The 19,553-nt window shown below is 46.1% G+C and overlaps 5 protein-coding genes across 5 annotated transcripts; 4 read left to right on the top strand and 1 right to left on the bottom strand.

Moving 5' to 3' along the window:
- Nucleotides 1-896: 896 nt before the first annotated feature.
- Nucleotides 897-6,143, bottom strand: AOL_s00215g890 (uncharacterized protein; the record flags this gene model as incomplete). Its single annotated transcript, XM_011130092.1, has 3 exons — nucleotides 897-1,216; nucleotides 1,271-5,769; nucleotides 6,022-6,143. The coding sequence occupies 3 exons, from the start codon at nucleotides 6,141-6,143 to the stop codon at nucleotides 897-899; spliced, it is 4,941 nt and encodes a 1,646-aa protein (XP_011128394.1).
- Nucleotides 6,144-10,735: 4,592 nt separating this feature from the next.
- Nucleotides 10,736-12,251, top strand: AOL_s00215g889 (uncharacterized protein; the record flags this gene model as incomplete). Its single annotated transcript, XM_011130091.1, has 2 exons — nucleotides 10,736-11,421; nucleotides 11,489-12,251. The coding sequence occupies 2 exons, from the start codon at nucleotides 10,736-10,738 to the stop codon at nucleotides 12,249-12,251; spliced, it is 1,449 nt and encodes a 482-aa protein (XP_011128393.1).
- A 1,024-nt stretch (nucleotides 12,252-13,275) lies between these two features.
- AOL_s00215g888 (uncharacterized protein) lies at nucleotides 13,276-16,429 on the top strand (the record flags this gene model as incomplete). Its single annotated transcript, XM_011130090.1, has 3 exons — nucleotides 13,276-14,038; nucleotides 14,097-14,442; nucleotides 14,503-16,429. 3 exons carry the CDS (start codon nucleotides 13,276-13,278, stop codon nucleotides 16,427-16,429), a joined length of 3,036 nt encoding a protein of 1,011 aa, XP_011128392.1.
- Nucleotides 16,430-17,467: 1,038 nt separating this feature from the next.
- On the top strand, nucleotides 17,468-18,310 carry AOL_s00215g887 (uncharacterized protein; the record flags this gene model as incomplete). The annotated part of the gene is made up of 2 exons (XM_011130089.1): nucleotides 17,468-17,830; nucleotides 17,957-18,310. 2 exons carry the CDS (start codon nucleotides 17,468-17,470, stop codon nucleotides 18,308-18,310), a joined length of 717 nt encoding a protein of 238 aa, XP_011128391.1.
- Nucleotides 18,311-18,945: 635 nt separating this feature from the next.
- Nucleotides 18,946-19,354, top strand: AOL_s00215g886 (uncharacterized protein; the record flags this gene model as incomplete). The annotated part of the gene is made up of 2 exons (XM_011130088.1): nucleotides 18,946-19,113; nucleotides 19,190-19,354. 2 exons carry the CDS (start codon nucleotides 18,946-18,948, stop codon nucleotides 19,352-19,354), a joined length of 333 nt encoding a protein of 110 aa, XP_011128390.1.
- Between the last annotated feature and the right edge of the window lie 199 nt (nucleotides 19,355-19,553).

The raw sequence follows: 19,553 nt of genomic DNA, 5'->3' as shown, positions 1-19,553 counted from the left end.
TCGCAAAAACAACTAAAATGGGAGGGGTCTGTTGAGAAGTCCGTAGCGGGGTTGTTTTTTTTTCAAAAAAAAAGAAAGAGAGGGGAGAATTAGGATAGTACGACGAAATCAGGAGAGGAATAATCAAGAACTATTGTCGTGAATGAATGAATGAATGAATGCGTGTATCCTTAAGCTTATTTCCCTTTTCTCGTCGCCGTTGAGGAGCCTGGCGACGAGATGATAGTTTCCTTTGACTGCCTAATCCCCTTTGGTTGTACGTACAGTGAATAATCCTAATTTTACCTTGTATGCTTCAACTGAATTGCAAAACTAGACCTTACATGAGCTCTAACTCCAACTATCAAGCATATACTACAGTTGGATCGAACCGGTCAAATGTTTTTTTAGCTCACGATATTGATATATCGATATTTGTAAACTTTGAGGTTTATATGTATTCATCTCTTTCTCACCACACTTGCGCCTTCTCATATCATACCATGGTCCCTTTTATTACGCCTTGAAGGGAGAGATAAAGGGAAAGGAGAAAAGGAAAAAAGAAAAAAAAAGATAGTGAAGGTGGAAAGGTAAAGAATTGTACTAACTAGCTCACAGCATGGATCTAGGGAGAGAAACTAGAAGGTATAAAATGTCAAAGAGGGAGGAACGGATCATTCGAACTCGCTTTGTTCTTCCTCTCAGTTTTCTTGGTCTGGACGAAGACGAAAAAGTAAACCCTAACAAAAAAGAAGAGATATAAGGTGCGAGGCTGCTATCATTTTTGCTCCACCTACTATTTCCTTCGATCTGTGAGGTGTTTTCTTTCTTTCTAAAATTTCGATAGGCCTACACAGCGGGGCGGGCAAAGAGTGAAAAGGAGAACAAAAAACACTAATATAACAAAATGTAGCCATCTACCTCCTCTTCTTCTTCCCCTGGACAACTTTGAAGCTCCCGTTACCCAATCCGCTATCTGCCGCAGCCGCAGAAGAGCTATTATTCGTAGGGGGCTCCCTGCTCTTCTTCGCGACTTCGCTCCACCCACCGCCGGTCTTGTTTTCATCGCTGTGATGCCCATGATCCACAACAACTCCTTGCTGCGCCAACTTGCGACGTCGGATAAACTCTTCGGCGAACCTACGGCCGTCAATCGTCGTCGACTGCTGGTACACACTATCACTAATCAGGTCGATCTCAGGGGGGAATGACATAATCATTGTAACAAATTCGTCCACTATTTTCATATTAGCGTTCAGTTCAACGGAATATATTAATCAGATGTACGTACCATTAACCCCCGAATTCAACCCTTTCAGATTGATCTTGCACCATTTCATAAACTCATCGTTGGCGGTCTTTTGTGGGGTAGCAGCAGCTAGCTGGACTGTAGTCGGTTTCTTAACGATCTTTGGGGTTGGAGCACTTGTTATGATCCTTGCCTGAGCAGGGGTCGGACTCGAAATGGTTGTTGCACCGCCGAGTTTCTTCCCGCCAGCACCAACGGTCGTCCAAGCTCCACCAACTGTGTTAGTGGTTGGAGCAACGGGATTTGATGGAGCTGCTGCCGCTTTGGAAGCCCATTCAGAGCGGCGAGTTGGCGTTGCCGCTGGTGCGACTGCTGGGGCAGGTGTAGTAGTTGAAGGAGAGTTTGTGACAGCTTTGTGCTTACGTGCTTCCTCTTCCTTTTGGATTTGTGTGAGGGTTTTCTGTTTTGAAGGTGTGGTGGAAGCCTTGGCCAGCGGTTTAGCCCAGACACTAGTGGTGGCTACTGGTGATGGTGTAGGGGCAGCCCATGTCGATGTGGATGGGAGACCTGAAGTCGGAGGAGCGGGGGCACTCGCAGCGGCAAGCGCAGCTTGCTGAGCCTGTTCTTGACGGCGAGCTTCCTGAGCTGCTGCCTCAGCCTTAGCAACCTGCTTGGCCTGGTTTTCCTGGATCTCCTTGAGGGATGGTCCCTTCTGGTGCGGGGAAGCTTCGGGATCCTTAGCCCATGGGGCGATAGGAATAGTTTGAAGCTCTGCGGTACTGACGGCGGGGGATTTGGCCACTGATTGAGCTGTAGAGGGACGTGGGGAAGCGACAGATTTGGGAGCGGGGAATGGTAGAGGCATGCCAGATGGAGGAACAATGCCCCATGGGTTCTTCGGGGGTTCAGGGCTAATAGAGGAGAGGAGAGGAGATAGTTCTTGAGGGTCGGAAATGTGCATTTGGTCATCATCATGAGTAATAAAAGATTCATCGCCAATACTGGCTTCATTTGCATTCGCTTCGTCAGTATAGGTACCTGGTTCTAATTGAGGTCCCGGGCCAGCGGAGATGGAAGTGATTGAGGGAGCAGTTATCTCATTAATTTCGTTATTGAGGGGTATGTTGTGCGGAGGGATTGCGGTGTAATCAATGTCTCCGGGAAAAAAAGATTGTCCTTGGTCGTAATGCTGATTGAGCAAATCCTCATCGTGCTGTTGGATTTGCAGTTGGTGTTGCTTTTGGAAGAGTTCGTATTCATCGGCGAGGGCCGTACCGGTCATATCGGACCTAGCATCGTTGTCAAAACCTACATCTTGCGTGATATCTATAGCATCATCGCCGGCGGCTACCTGATAAGAGGACATAGCGCCTAGGCCTCCGGCTTGCTGTCCTTGGACTGGACCCTGATTTCCGTGCTGCTGCTGCTCTCTTGGTGGCTGCACTATAGCTTGCTGAAATAGCTGTGTTCTCTGCTGCTGTTGTCTTTCTAGCACTTGATGCTGGCCTTGGTATTGCCTGGCCATTTGAGCTCTCTGCCGCTCAAGTATCTGTGCTTGCTCTCTGCTCGTCTGTTGTGGTTGCGACGCAGGTGCATTATACCCTTGAGGGAATCCTGCAAATTCCTCCCTGGGTCCGTTAGTGAACCCATCAATAGATGGATTCGAGGTTGTGTGCCTTAATTCGCTGAAAGGCCCGGTTTGGGGTGGGAAAGTACTGGGGCTTTGGATATTTGTCAGGCTGGGCTGACTGTGAAGGCTTGCCTGAGAGGGATGATGTTGCAAGGACTCCTGGCTCATCCTGGTCATGTGCTGGGCAGCGGCAACTTGCTTAGCGATTACCTGCTGCTGTACAAGATATTCGCGCTGACGGGCCATGAGGTACTGCTCCTCTTGCTTGCGTCGCTCAAGAGCGTTTTGTTGTTCCGCTGTCAAGGTTGTGCCAAAAGTAGGGAATGCGCCAGGGAACGGAGGTTGCACGATTCCATTAGCTGCATCGATTGTGTTCTGTCCCCAAGGATTCGGTGCAGTCCACCCAGCTCCGGGAGGAAAAGCAGGTCCCTGCATCGGAATAAGAAAAGGCTCCCGAGAATTGCCTACGCGGCGTATGAAGTGGCCAAGGAGTTCAAACTCAGTCTCTTCTTGGCGTCTAATGAGAAGATCAGGCTGGAAGAAACCAGCCTTATACCAATCATGCATCTCAAGACCCGAGAACGGACCTTGAATTTTATTGGTAGGATCCTTATACACCCAGGTGATCTTATCAGGCATTATCATAATGTGACCGCCCGAATTGCGCTGAGAACCTGGTTGAGTTGAACTCCCTGGAGCCGCGCCTGGGGTAGGGGCGCTGCCGAATTGTTGCAAAGAGGATACCGAGTTGGAATGGGATAGAGCCGGAAATGAGGCTTTATTTTGGATCTGTTGACCGGGGGCTTGACCTTCGGCCTCGCCAAAATATGCATTGTCAACCCGTGGAGGACCACCAAACATACTATCAGCGGAATTCCTGTTTTCAGTCTTCGGCCGATCAGCCATACTCAAACCGCGGAAAGGTTCGGTCGGGTCAAAGGCGCTGTCTTCGTCATATATATTACGGCTTTGTTGGCGCTGTTGTTCTTGGATTAGCTGCTGCTGTTGCTCAGCAGGGAACAGTGCACCGAGTCGACTAGCTCTAGTGGCCCCGAAGACTCCAGATGTTCCACCCGGGGTTCCAACACCGGAGGAGTCCCCTGAAGGGCCAAAGAAGCCTGCAGGTCCCGTATTCTGAGGAGTTCCAGTCCCAAGAGCGCCAGAAGGTCCTGGGTTAGACCAGAGCCCGGGGTTTCCAAGTGCATTATTGAAACCTCCACCTAGACCCCCGAAGCCAGGCATACCAGCGCCAGTACCAAGAATACCCGCGCTTGATGTCTGGCTTCGGTCACTTCCACCAGGAGGTCTGAAATTTCTGAGGCCGCTACCCTCCTCACCACCACCCTCCTCAGTCTCCGGGATAGGGCTCTGGTAAGGGTTAGTTGAAGACGGGGATGGATTTTCCGGTTCTTGGGATCCAGAGCCAGGGCCGCCCATTTGAGTCTGTATATGGTGAAATCCCGACAGTGGGGTATGCTGGCCTTGTCGTGATGATGAAGGACTAGCAACACTACTTCCAAAGGCATTGAAAGCACTGCCAATGTTTCTTGTTGGGGAGCTCATCATATTGCGTCCGATAGCTCCGACAGCAGCTTCGTTGAAATAGGAGTCCTGTACTAATTGGCTGTGAGGATTGCGAATTCCGTCATCTAAAGGGTTTTCAATATCAAGGTCACCAGGCTGGAGCGATTTTCGGGGATTGTAAGGGTCCGTGTCTGTGCTATCGGAACGACGGCCATATCCATCACGCCCAAATTCAGGCTCAGCCTCGGATTCCCTTGCAAGTTCTTGCAAGGATGACCGAATTTCAGTATCTTTAGCGTGGCCTTTAGAGATGTCGTCAGTCTCTTCGCTTTCCTCTTCAACTCGATCGCCGACAAGGCTCCTTCCGGCGGATTTTCCGAGACTACCAAACTTTCTATCCCCTTCGGTTTTTGCAGCTGGAACTCCTGAGTTGAGGACAAAACTACTGCCACCAACACCACCAAATGCACCGTTGGAAAAGGCCCCAAACGCTGAACCCCCCGGAGTAATTGGGCTAGAAACACCCCAAGGTCCGCCACTTGCCTGTCGCTTAAAAACGCCACGGCTGGGTCCAGAGTCCTCGGTATCGCGTGCATCATCACCTGGCTGAGTGAAGGGTGGCCGGCCACTGAACCTGTCAAAGGGATTCCCAGAATCATCTCGGTCAGTTCTTCGACGGGCCAAAGGATTAGCGTCTCCAGTATCACGTCGAGGGCGATTCCGAGTAGTCGGAGAAGCAGTTCCAGGGGGTGCTGTTGTTCCAGTAGAAGAGACAGAAATGCTTGACTTATGGAAATTGCTGTTCAAATTGGTTGATGACGTTGACATGCGCGGTTGATTGACCTGCCCAGGAGGAATTGAAGTGCTGTTGGGGCCACCAGGTGTATTTGGTGTCTGATGGGGTTTTTGAATAGAATTTACACTTTGGAAAAGTTCCTTCTCCTCGGATGTCATGGCCTCAAAAGAAACAGGCCGCTGCTGGCCAGATGAATCCCAACAGGCCTCAGTACCGTTCCCACTACGTTCTTTGGACCCGCCCCCAAACAAACCCTCCTTTTCGCTTTCCCCTAACAAAAGCTTGTTGACCTTGTTGATATCGGAAAGCGCTCCAGTCAGCTCGAGGCCCTCGAATTTGCCTAACATGTACTCTTTTGAATATTTATAAGGATTCGAGGCATCCCTGCCTACAGAATGGGGAGGTTGGTATGCAACCGATGACGGTGTAGCGGTTCCAGAGACATTTCCTGGTAATGATATGGATGAAGGGTACTCTCTAGGATGGTGAGTGAGGGTCGTAGATAGGGAGGGACGTCGAGGGCCAGATTGATTAGATGTGGAGTTGTTGATGGGTGTGTTCGATAACGAAATGCCATTGGTTCGACGGCCCCTAGACAGAGAGACATGAAATTAGATCTTGCAATTGAGGATGAAAACGATGATATGATTCGCCAATTTGATCCATAGCGACGTCACGCGAAAGAGGAACAAAAATTTTCATTGCTAATTGGAGAATCCAGATCTAGCTACCAGGCTGTCCCTAAGATAGTTTGCCTATAGAGGCTGCAGGTACTGGTCCAGTGAGATGGAATGGAGGGGCCGGTGTGGGGTAGTGGGGTGCAAATTGACAGGAAGAACTTACCATTCTGTCTGTTGGCTCCCGGAGGCGGCTGGCCCTCCGGTGGAGGATACGCCGTTACCTATCGAGCCGGCGTCTTTGGACGTAATATTTGAAGAAGACATCGCTGATGATTGTGCAGACATTTTTTGATAGTGAAATTTGTAATTATGCAAGAGCCCAAGGTAGGCTACGGATACCTAATATTATATTTCGGACGAAAGATACGGCCGAATGTGACGTGAAGAAGAAGAGAAGAAGAAAAGAAAGAAAGATGGATATCCTGCAAATTTAGGAAGAGATGGAGCAGCCGAAAAGTGTCTTGTGCCTGAACTTGAATGTCAAAGCACAAACAATAACCAGATGAAGATCACTACCGAGTTAGCCGGGCAGACGGAATGCAGGCCAAGACGAGTTTGAAGTAGATGGAAGTCGGAGATGAGAGCTGTAGCCGGGGTGCTCCAGGTGGTTCCTGTGGGATGCTTGTGAACGAGGGCAGCCGACGGGAAGAGACCACTTATGACCTGTTGAAGAGTGGGAGATATCCGGGGAAGGAAATCCTCTCGATTGGCGGGCAGGAAAAAGTTCCGTCTGATTGATCGCGATAGAAAGGCTAGAAAGAGAAAGACGGTATCTTAAAGGATTGCGAGAGAGTAGGCGATGACGCTGAGGGAAACCGATAGTAGGAGAGAGCGATGATGCTTAGAGTGACGATGTCTTGCGGATGGATTGGATGATCGAAGAGCAGTGTGTGGAATTAATTCGAGTGTGAAAATTGAGGAGAGAAAAATCCAGTCAACGAAAAGAAAGAAGTAAAATTCCTTTTTTTTCACCGGACGGCCAAATCGGGTAGCCCTTTGAGGATCAAACACCGCAACACGCTCTTCCAACACCGAACAACTTGTTACAGAAAAAGAGCTGTAACTGATGTTCTCGCTATAAAAAGAACTAGTTACGCTGGTCTGGAACCTGGGAAACTAGCTCTTTTCCTCCAAAATAGAATAGACAGTGTAGCCGAATGGGTCACTGAAGACCGGCAGTAACGATGCAGCAGCAGCAGCAGAGAGAGTGTATGTGAGAGAGAATATGGATATGCAGTAATATCTATATAATATCGTTCCAAGGCGTTCGCTTGCAAACGGTCCCGAGATCGAACGGCGTTATTATGAGGACCAAGAGCCTCAAAGATTAATCCGGAATGAGAATCCAGAAGATCAGAGCAGAGCAGAGTAGAGCAGAGCAGAGCGGAGACAGCTAAATGCAGCAGAGTTATAGTGTCGAAGTCACGCGTTATGTGAGAGAGATCCAGCGAACAGTTAGATGGTCTAAGTTCGAAAATGGAGAGGGAACACAGGAGGACAGCACAAGCAAACAGACTCCAGCGCTATGCGAAAGGAATATTAAACAGAGAGCACTTAGCTATCTTTGATTTGGCTTTTTTTTAAAAAAAAAATATAAATTTTGTTTTGTCTTCCCTGAAATGTTTTTTTATATTTATTTGCTTGTGCTATTTTTGACCTTTTTGCTGGATGGTTATTGAATAAAGAAATTCGTTGACACGTCGAGGTTATTATAATATTAGGTCGGCTTAACATATAATTAGTCGGTTGGTGGCAGATCGAACGTGGACAGGGCAAATGGACAGGGCCTTTATAACCGTTGGATTGACCTAGTCAGTCAGTAAAAAAGCAGCAACGTAACAGGGTACCTGAGTCGGCGCAGATGAACGAAACAACCAGAAAAACGAACGAGGGAGGGCGTCAAGAATCAAAAGAACAAAAGACGAGTAGGAGTGGGCAGCGGATTCGGGATGAATTTAAGCCTGAGGGAGAGGATGAGGGGGGAGGGGGGGGGTTCCGGGTGGTCGTGTGGGATTTGATGGAAAAGCGAAAGATTCAGATCAGAAGCGGGCTCTCGTTAATTAATTAAATTGACGAGCGAACAGGTCGATGCCGTTTTAACGTTTTTCCTTGCCGGGGATTTTTAAGGCCTGCAGCCAGCACGGAAAAACAAAGGGACAGACTTTGGCTTGTAAGTACTGCTTACTTAAGTACTTGCATTCACACCGTACTGCCTGGACTGGACTGGACTGGACTGGAGAAAGAAGGGACGAAAAGACAAATAGTCTCGACGGGGGAGATCAGACAAGCTTAAGCCTCGCAGGTACTTGCAATTGGAGTTAAGTGCGGTGCAGTACGGTGCAGTGCAATGATGCAGCCAGCCAGCAATGGTCGCACACAAGCACGCACGTCTAGTCTGTTGAGTCGGCTAACGAAACTAGCAGCAGGCCAAGAGAACAAGTCCAAGTGCACGATGCTTAAAACCAGGCTAAGGAAGAGGAATGGGCAGGTATCGAGCCCTAGAAAGGATGGTATTATAATTGTCCTCGAGATGAGAATCAAGTTAGAAGGGAATTCCTCCACGCCGTCGAGCCTGTCGCACGAGTTTTCCGGCCGGCGAGAATCCTTCGTTTTCTTCTATTAACTTCTAATTTTCTATCACCTCTCTCTCTCTCTCTCTCTCTCTCTTTTTTTTTATAAAAAAAAAAAGTGTGTAGAGGAAAAGGAAAATTTTTTTTTTCCCCCTCTTTCGAGAGAAAGGCCAGCAAGGTTTCTACTTTGGGTTTCCACAGGGTGAGTCCAATGGTGCCAACCGTCGAATTTTTTTTTTTTTTTAAGGAAAAAAGGTTCAAGGAGAAGCAAAGAAGAAAAAAAAACCTTCTCATAAACAGCCAATTCGTAAAAAATAAAAAGCCAAAAAGACCTATGGCATTTCTTTGAAGTTCCACTTACTAGTACTTCGATCGGTCGTCATATAATGTATGATGATTATTTCAATTTTGATATCATGATACATGGTGCGGTCGTGGGATACATGGCGGATGAGAGATTTAAATTTATCAGGTTCGAAAGATTGCATATTGGTTTCGAGTTTGAATAAAAGGGCTCGCTGTCATTCCGACCCGACTGATAGAATTCAATTGAGCCGCCGATACTTTATAAATAAAACGCCTGGGGATACGTGCCACTTCCTGCTGGGGCTTTCAGTTAGATTTGAAGTAGAGGCGACTAAATATAAAGCTAGAGTATCGAATTTTACGTCCTGAAGCTTCGTTTACCATGAGTTACATTTGCTGTGTGCATGTGACGGGTGATTGACAAGCTTAAGTCCACCATATATAGATAAGTAAGTAAGTAAGTAGTTATAGGATATGTTCACCCCACCCTCGTTGTGGTTTAACCAAGTCGATAAGGAACTTGGACGGTAACAGGTAAGTAAGAACGTACTATATGTATCTAATTACTTAAGTACTTAGTATGGTACCATGATCAGCCACGTGCGGCGGCCAATCGATCGTTTAGCAAGCACTCGTTTATTATGATGCTTGTTAACGTTAGTGAGACCAACTATCTTAATCCCGAACGCTCAAATGACCAGTCTTTATATCCGACACGACCGGTGTTTGCCCATTTTAAATTTTGAGCTATTTGCATTGGAGAGCTCCTTTGGGCCTGACAGGATGGGTTCGAATTCCAGTTCCTGCAGTATCGTATTAATACTACATTCCAATGCATCAATCGGTCTCAAAAAAAGTCCCTATCAAACATCCTGCATCCCCACTTCTTCAAACATCGATATCTGCCACCGCCATGCCTTTAAACAGGGCTTCGGCAATCAGTTAAGATCCACTCCGGTTCGTATATATAGAACCTAGTTAATTAATCCGGTTTGCTGCAACGGATCAATTGCGCAGAAGCTAGAATGTGACCCGCTCATAATCAATGTATTATAATGTGATATCATGATAGGTTCTGATACGAACGAGGTTGTATGTATACTTGTACGACCTGAGCCATATGGACTGCAGCTTGCACCATCATGACGCCGATCTACTTTACTTTACTTGCTGCCAATTTCTTAATCCCCCCTCGTCCGGATATGTTCCTCTCCAATCCGCGGCCGGCCCCCATTCATTTTCATTAGATTTAAACAATCACAAAGCCCTGCCGACCTTCTGCTGCCTAGCTACCTTTTTTTTCCCCTCTCTCTCTTTCGGATTCTCTCTTTTTAGTCACCAGCCGCCGCTAGCAATCTCTTCACATAATTATATTACATAGTACATAGTTTGCTTTTCCCATCCGGGTTTCCTCAGATAATCAATACCCGAGAATACCCAGCGCTGATCCTCCACCCAATCGTAAGTTAACCCGATCGATTTCATGCCATTATATAAGCAAACCGAAACCGAAGAAGTCTAAGGGAAGAGCTAGAAGGCGATATTTAAACTGCCCGATATCGCCCTTTCGTGAGTCACAAATTCGAATAAAGTGTAGTGTACTCGAGGCGTATCCTCTGAACATATAAAAGTTTTCTTTTTGTCCAGCTGCATTGATTCACCATTTGAAATCACATATCACATCCCAACTTCGAATCGAATCGTGTTCCATTTCTGGCTGTCTTCCCTTTTGGACCTCCCCCGCGCTAACCCCGCGTGTAACCATCGAGGAACGCAACACACAATCCCCAACAACACTCCATTGTCAGCGCTCGAATCCGGGACCAGGTCATATACACCTACTTAGGTATATACCCTTTTGTGGTTCTCTAGGTATTTTGTCGAATCTCTGTATTGCAGGCATTTCTTCAAAGAGTACCTCGTCTATCATTATACCGTACGAAAGCTGTAATTTTCCTGGGCAATTCAGCTGTGTATCATCATAGTTCTTGAGATCTCACCATGGCAGCCTCAAACCCTCCAAAGACTCCGACTTTCGGTCATTCTCTCCGCCGACAGTTTCTTTTCCCTGAAAACTACACAAATCTTAACCACGGTTCCTTCGGTGCGATCCCGGCTCCCGTCCTAACACACCGCCAAAAACTTCATATTCTTTCTGAACAACATCCCGATAACTTCATGCGCTATCATTCTATATCTCTCTTGGACGAATCTCGTGCGGCGGTCGCAAAAGTCCTCAACGCCCCTAGTGAAGAGGTAGTTTTTGTCACCAACGCCACTACCGGCGTTAACATCGTTCTCAGAAATCTAGTTTACGAGGAAGGGGATGTTATTCTTCATTTCGGAACTATCTACGGTGCCTGCGGGCGAACTGTACAGTACATAGCAGATACGACACCTGCGACTTGTATCTCCATTCCGCTGGCTTATCCGGTCTCAGATGCATCCATCCTCTCATCATTTAACACCACAGTTCAAGAAATCAAGGCTGCCGGGAAAAAGCCCAAACTCGTAATTTTCGATACCGTCAGCAGCATGCCGGGAATGCGCTTCCCGTGGGAGAAAATGATTGTAGCAGCTAAGGAAGCCGGTGTTCTCAGCCTCATTGATGGTGCCCATGGCGTTGGCAACATCAAAATTGATCTGGGTGCTAACCAACCCGACTTCTTCGTCAGTAATTGTCACAAGTATGTCCCCCCCCAAATCGTCCTTCGCGTAACAGCGTGTACGTACAAACTTACAAAATATGGAAAGATGGCTATACACGCCTCGACCCGCAGCCGTTCTCTTCGTTCCAATTCGTAATCAGCCTTTGATCACAACCTCGGTCCCAACTTCTCACTACTATATCCCTAAATCTGCAGCTCAATATTGGTCGCCTCTTAGCCCAGGCACTAAATCCAATTTTATCCTGCAATTCGAATTTAACGGCACCATTGACGCAACTCCTTACCTCTGCGTCCCCGCCGCCCTCAAATTCCGACAAGAAATCGGCGGTGAAGATGCCATAATAAACTACTGCAACACTCTAGCTTTCGAGGGTGGTGAAGCCGTAGCAAAAATTTTAGGTACTGAAATCATGGCACCTGATCCGGCAGCTGTGGATGGTGGCCGCTGTCCCATGGTCAATATCCGCCTTCCACTTTTATCGGTCCCCAAGACGGAGGTTGAACCTGTTTATAATACATTTACAAAGGAAGTGGGGATCAGGGAGAACACCTTCGTTCAAGTTTATGTTCATAATGCTCGTTGGTGGGTTAGAATCAGTGCACAGGTATACCTTGAGATGAAAGATTTTGTGTGGATTGCCGGAGTATTAAAAAAGGAATGTGAGAAGATAAATGAGAGGATTAAGAGCTTAGCTACTATTGCTGCCGCTACAGGCGAAAAGGCAGATGTGGCTAACGGTGCAGATGTGCATGTTGAAGAGGTTCGAAGCGCCAAAAAAGTAGTAAGCGGGATGGGGGATCTCAAAGTTAGCGAAGCAGAAGGGGAGACTGTGACCGTTAAAGGTTAGACCTGTAAATGAGGGCTCGATAGAGGGGGCGCCTAGCGTTCACCATGACCGTGACGAGTAAGTATAATACAAACCCTGTATTTTTTTTCATTAGTTTGTTGAGGATTAGGTCATGTCAAGTGTCCAAGGGAATATATATCTTGTATTCGATCATTTGGATTTTGGTAGCCTTGGATCATACTCGACGGTTTACGCATCATTATAGTTATTCATAGACCCGTTTCTTTTCTTACATCCATTGGCACCTCTGCCCCCAAATAATGCATGTTGTAGCACTTTAAAATATAGTCGTGATCGACCTCATGTGGCCTTTCCGGGTTATAAGCCAAATCGGCGTGGATATATAGCGAACACATCCATACAACTGCAACTGCATAATAATTGATATATAACATTATCTTCAACCCAAATTCCAAATATCTACTTAAGTACTTAGGTACCTACTTAGGTAGCCATGAAAACTTCTGGCTACCTTGACACCCTTTCCCCAAAAATACAACACTGCCAAGCAATTGCAACCAGATATGACTTCGTTAGTAACAGCCTTAACGTTAGTCCTTGTACAGCTACCCAAGCACCTTCGGGCCCACATGCACAGCATCCCCATCTTTACCCTTTCACGTTATGATGAATCACGCTATTCTGTGCTCAGGCCTTGGACGCCTAGAGCGGCGCAGTTTATGACAAGAAAAAAAACCAGATTGCTATGGTACCTCCCGATGCAACCTGCCCGAATGTATATAATACAATCCTTTCAATCGGAACTTGGAGAGTGCGTGATTCTATTTACCTATCACTATTTTGTATCACCGTATACGCGTAGCAGATACCTGGGTATTAGTTATCTAAGAAAATTTGTACACGATATCCTCGTATACTCTTCTGGCCTCGTTCCCAGACGTCACAAAGGGAGGCATTGCTCCTCCAATTATTGATATACGTACTTGTCAAGAGTGCTCTTAATATATATCTAGATCCATCTCGATATACCTATACTAGGTATTAATTTTTAATAAGTCTCAAAATGGACACCACTCCCCTAACAAAATCCTTTGCGACCCTCTCTACGATCTTCGCTAACATCGACGCCCCACCGCCATGGCCATCGGAGCGCGCCCGTTTTCAAAACTGGGGCACTAGCGCCGGCCTAACTACATTCCCAAACTCTCTGTTCTCAAATGAAGTGCATAAAGAAGTATTAGTCGCATTGTATAGGCTCGAAGAATCATTTGCGGATGAAAGCCAAGTCGCCATAAGATGCGGATTAATGCGCAAAAAGAGTAGTGTTGGAGGGGCGTTCAAAAAAGGGTTCAAGAAGTTAACGGGGAAGGGTTCCGGGCATTTGCCGTCCACGGCTGGGAACTTTGATCCCACCCAGGAATGGGTGGTACAGTTTCCAGAAATATGGATGGCGAAGTTGGCAGATGTGACGAAAGAGATTAGTTTACTGAGTAAATTGATTCCAGTTGATGGGGTAGGCGCGATAACTCAAGGAAAGGGCGGGATGACGACTTCAAACCAGCAGGCATCGGTAGTCCCACCTGCTCCCGTCACTACATTTGCGGAACCGTCCGAAGCTGAGCAGGAGCGAATCTATAATGAACTCGAAAAGCTAGAAGAGTTTATTAAGCCCAAAGATCAAGGCGTACTAAATATCATGCTTTCTCCGTCGACAAATTATTCTCCTCGAGTCCGAGCTAGTGTCTACTACGATGAGAATGACCCTATGTCCCAGATATGGCACGACGAGGTCATGGGTTACGTCAAGTTAGGGCACGGAAGTTTTGGTAAATATCCTAAGCCTCTCTGGATAACCCTTAATTAACTCACATGAATGCATTATAGAGCTCTACCACCGGCGCAAATATATGAAGCCCTCCACCTCAAAGTACAGCACCGATACCGACGAAGACGGCATCCTTTTCGATGTTGAAAGTAACCCAAAGTACGAACATGTTTACCCAGGAACCTGCACAATCGAAGGTTTTGGGATGGAAGCTTGGGACTATGAACTTGCTTTTGGTAGACCGAGGGATAATACCGTCTTTGTGTCATATGCTACTTTGCCGGATGTATCAGCTAAACAACTGATCCGAAGAATCGGTGAATTGCAAAATGCAATTGGTAGTAAGTTCGGTTGGACGCCAAAGAAGGATAAGCATGATCTTGAAGAATTCTACGGAAATATGGGGTCTGTCTGGCCATCTTAAGCTATAGTAGGTGCTTGCTAACAGATAAATATAAATTATAGAACAACCTATATAGCAAACGTCCCCGACAATTCTCCACTTCGGATTGGCGACTTCTATCAACAATTAAACCGCCGCGACATTTTCACCGACTTCACTTCGATATCCAGCATAGCAACCCAATGGTCCCAACCCCGCGCCGAAGGTATAATGGGAGTTTGGAATTTCCTCTACCAGCTGATTCTCGCTAGGGAGCTCCATCTTCGTCTCATATCAATTGCGGATGGATCTTATTCTGGATTCACCGCTCGAGTACTCGCATCACTGACCGTTGCGGATCTATGGCTATCTCATGTCAAGATGGAGCTTTCAGAGCCCCCAATACCTGCCGAAGTTTTGCATAAAGCCATGACTCCCGAAGAAACTGCAAAAATGGAGGAGAAAATTGAAAATGGACATAAAGCTGCCAAACTGGGCGAATGGCAGATGGCTGTGGATGATTTTACCGAAGCTATGGCAATCGATAATTCAATTGCAATGAATAGCACTTTTCGCGCCCTAGCGTATATGGCCCTAGGCAAACCGGCCTTTGCACACGACGATGCCACCGCGGCCACAAGATTGAACCCTGAAGATAAACTCGGATGGTCAGCGCTGGGCGACGCAAATGTCGGTCTTGGAAACTTGACACGGGCGAAGGAAGCATATCAAACAGCCTTCAACCTCTCAGGGGGAAAGGATGATCAAATAAAGGAGAAACTTGACGATGTTGCCGCAAAATTGAACGCCCGTATCGAATTAATAAACAAACAAACTGACACATCCCTCGCAATTACCCTCGAAAAACAACATAATGACGAGAAATACGATATCAACGGTCGTTCCGTAGAGTTCCATTCCAAAATCCACGAAAGGCAAGTAGAAGGCCTTATTATGTTCGCCGAAAGGATGAAGTGGCCTTGGGTCCACGAAGTCCGTGAGGCAGCCGAGGATGTTTACTCCAAGATCAGGGGCGGAGCTGTAACCCCATTTCATATTGTAGATTGGGTATTTGGGTTGACTTTGCCGGGAGAGTGGATGTCATTGAAGATTATGAGTTCTATGGTGCTTTTGACGGAGAGTGTGAAAAATCAGGGAGTTGCAGCATTCTACGATTGTGGATTTGTAACTCCACAGAAGAGTTACCATAGAATTAGAAATGTGCTAGGAAGGGTTCTGGGGTGCCTACCAGGTGTGACTTCACTGTGTGGATGGATTGGACCTTGTCCGCCAGTGACTTTTGACCCGCCATTGGCGAAGCCCTTTGGGGACGAGAAAAAAGGCATGCATATCAGGGTTAAGGCAAGGAGGGTGGGGTTAGTGGATCCTCCAGATCCGCTTGATAATGTTATTCGAATTACCGGCGGAGGATCACATATGGAACTCAGACCAAAGGCTGAGGATATCAAGAATCTCGATCAGTTTGTGGCGGAAATTAGAGATCCAGCTAATTGGGTCCTACCAGCGGTGCCGAAGACGAGCTATTCCATATCCAAGTTGCAAGGGATACTCTTAAAGGCACTACCACTTGAAGCTGGAGTCAACACAAGCAATCTAGATACCGTTGAAAGAAATACGGAGTACCGAGCAAGTATCAGCTTCATTATCGATGGGCAAGAGGTTTCATATTCCCTATTCACCAATCCAGTTTTTGTCACCCCGCCGTCATGTACGCCGGAAACAAGAGGTGCTCACGAAATCCATAAGAGAGAATTGAAGAACTTCAGTAACATTGTGGATGCTGAAAAATTGAAGGATTACACGCCGGGAGATGAAGAGATGGTGGTTATCAACGCTACGGGGGAGGGAGCTGAAGTCGTAGCAAGGGCATGGTGCGCTGAAAGGGGAAAGGCAGCGGTTATTCGAAGGAGAGCGGGACCATGCCTCACCTGTACAGTTAACTGTGCACGAGAGCTCAAACAAAAGGTTGTTATTTGGGTTCAAAGCTGAATTTAGCTTCAGTCGTGGTAATCGAATGTATCAGGTCAGTACCTACTTAAGTAACTATATGTAAGAATTACCTACTTAGTACTTACTTACGTACTTATGTATATGATAGATACTTGGTACGATACAAATTATTACTTAGGTTTGGAAACGGTATCTCCCAAACCAAATGGGAATCTAGCCTCCTTTGCCTCCTAGAGCTGTAGGGCACCGAATCTAGGATTATGGCGTCTGCATAAAATATTTAGACGAACCAATGATGAAATCGATATATTTGAATATTAACTCTCGAATAGAAAACCATACCGTTATATTCAAGACACAGACCTTTTACAAATAACAAGATACTTAGGATGAGAGGGAAAGGGCCTGGTGATCACGAGGCTGCAGAATATTATGGCCAGCAAAAGCACTGGTTAACGTTCCTGAGTTTTAGAGCAACTCAAAGAGGTAACCTGTAGGCTCTAGCGTCTGCAGTAAGTACATTACCTAGAAGGCCTAGGGCTTAAATACCTAAGTATTTACCTAGGTAATATACTGAAGTTAGGAAGCTATGTATTGTTCCTATGTTCCTATAGTCTTATTCACATACTACCTGTTAGTATGCATGTTAAATCATAATATAGTATAAAGTATAGAGTAGAGGCAACATCCGTCACCGGGCGTAGCTGTAACCGTATCAACGAAACTCGCCGGAACTTTCTGGCACCCCAATTAATTGCGTAAGAGATATATAAACGTAATGGCAGCCCGATACAATTATGTAATTGCTCTAAAGACATTCCAAATCCCATTAGTCTCCAATCATAGCTATACAGAAGTAGCACCATCGCACAGCTTCCCAAGATACCAATGTCAGGATGCAATTTGGAAAACAGGTCAGTCTGGATAATTTGGTAAGTATCAATTCCTTGCCCAAGAATAAAGCCTTTGAAGAACATGTCCTAAATTTGACGAAGAAGGGTCGATTAGGCGCTGCATTGGTATTGGATACTTATCAAAGGAAGCGCTTTAACTGAACTAAACGGCAAATTAACAATCATGAACATGGACGGAATCGGTGGATCCTTGGTAGATAATCGAGATGTAATGGTTACCGAACCCTCGAATGCATCAGGGGTCGAGTCCAAATCCGGGAGCTCTATCTCTCCACCAGCTTCTATTGTGGAGTCAGTATTTTCCCGTGTATCCAGTTCAAGTCAATACTCAGTTGACCCCGAAAGGCACGGCATACTTATCTACTGGATGTATCCTAATCAACCATCATTCTGGGAAGACATGGCACCCATTGAACGCGTTTCCCTAATGACTCCATTCACCGACAACTTATTCTACCATGAACTCAGAAGGAGGGCTGGTTTCTCTCGGGTTACGCTAATTGAGGGCCGTTTTGTGAAAGTTTTGGTATGTTACATTGAATCCGGTTTTGAGCAAAAGAGAGAAAGAAAAACAGAAAAGATCAATCGGGTATTACCTGTCAATTATACTCGTCGCAGGTGCCTAGACTGATGATAATGTCTGAATATCTAGTCCTTCACTATTCAACAACCGCCAGGCCCAGGTGGCGTTATAGCCACCGGTAGAATGGAACTGGTTGACATTGTTAGTACGGTACATCAACTTGCCATAGAAAACTCCGACGGAGGCCGTGCAGTCAGCAGGATCGAGGAGCTGGGCTACCATCATAACCCGGTGGTGATCCTTGTTGAGCTGCATTCCCCTATTAAACGGGCTCGAAAAGCTATAACGGGCATCATTGCCTATATTTACTTTGGTATTCTGGGTGTTTTTTTGAGATGCCGACTGATTGAGGTCATTGCCTATATCCTCATTGTAGTAGGTACACTCACGCTCTGGAAGCTGTACATAACTTTACTTTCCTGAAGTTTGATAATACATACTACTTTTATTTGATGCTGATCTTTGCCCTCCCATCTTCTAAAGGGGAAAATAAAGCATGTTTGGGGTGTGCAAATGGATGTATTCCAAACTAAGCGTAAACGTTGTTACTGTTTAGGACTTTATAAACCCCAAACATTAACACTGATACAATTTAAATGATGCTTATTACTGACGGTCTTTGTAATAGTATGCTGTCAATTGACCATTTTTAGAAGTGCTTAAGTGTGGGTGCTGTAATCTTAAGATTCTTCTGTTGAATTCATTACTGCACACGCCGAGATGCATATCGTAACTATTTAAATTTTCATCTCAAAATGTTAATTTAAAACCACTTTGACAGTTCTTTAGATCTTTTCATATGCATACCCTATCTCCATACTCTCCATTCTTATTGCCACCATCATCCCCGAAGCTGCTATAAAATTTCTTCGATCGGAATACCATTTGTTTTTACCAGCGGGCCAATCCCGGTCGGAGGCATCGACCCTCCTCCTCTTCCTCCTCCTCCTCCTCCTAAGCCAACTGTCGACGAAACAGAGTCTGAATCCGACAAAGATTAAATTCTCTCTAGCGGCAGGAACGACACTGATATCACAGTTGAATTTTATACTATCACCATGACGCTTTGCTACCCTAGCATCCCATTCATCGGGCAGGCCCAATCGCTTCACCGAATTAGGCTATCTGCACCATTCTTGGACACAGAAGTCGTCTACCTCTTCAACCCAATGATTGGATGGTTTTTCGAAGATGCGCATGCGAGACTTGGCCGTATGTGCCTCCACGTAAGTCGCTAAACTTCCCGATTATTTATCGTAAATTTATTGTTATATTAATTGATGAATTTGGGGCGGGATATAGTACCGGGAACATGGAGTTGGTACACATGGCATCCATTTCATCCATCATCCACTACTTCTTTTTCAGGGCGGCCGATTAATCGAGCAAATAGCCGTAGATCACGGCAGTGTGAGATTCGAAGTACAGGTTGTTTTCCCTTGGTACACCCAACCAAGGAATTTATGAGGGTGTTATCACGATCATTGCGATCTTGCTCTTTAGCGATGCGTTATTGTGCGTGTTTATGATGCTTCTTAGAAAGGGGCCTCGTATGGTGGTGATGGAAGTTATTGTGGCCTGGCCGCTCTGTGCTGTCATCCTCGCACACATTTGCTGTTTGATAGTTAGAATCCATCACGGCAGACATTTCGTTGGTATACAAGAT

The sequence above is a fragment of the Orbilia oligospora genome, assembly GCF_000225545.1.
Source record: "Orbilia oligospora ATCC 24927 unplaced genomic scaffold scaffold00215, whole genome shotgun sequence".
NCBI lineage: Eukaryota > Fungi > Ascomycota > Orbiliomycetes > Orbiliales > Orbiliaceae > Orbilia > Orbilia oligospora.
Note: the sequence above shows the minus strand (reverse complement) of the source record. Positions and strands in the feature narration are given on the sequence as shown.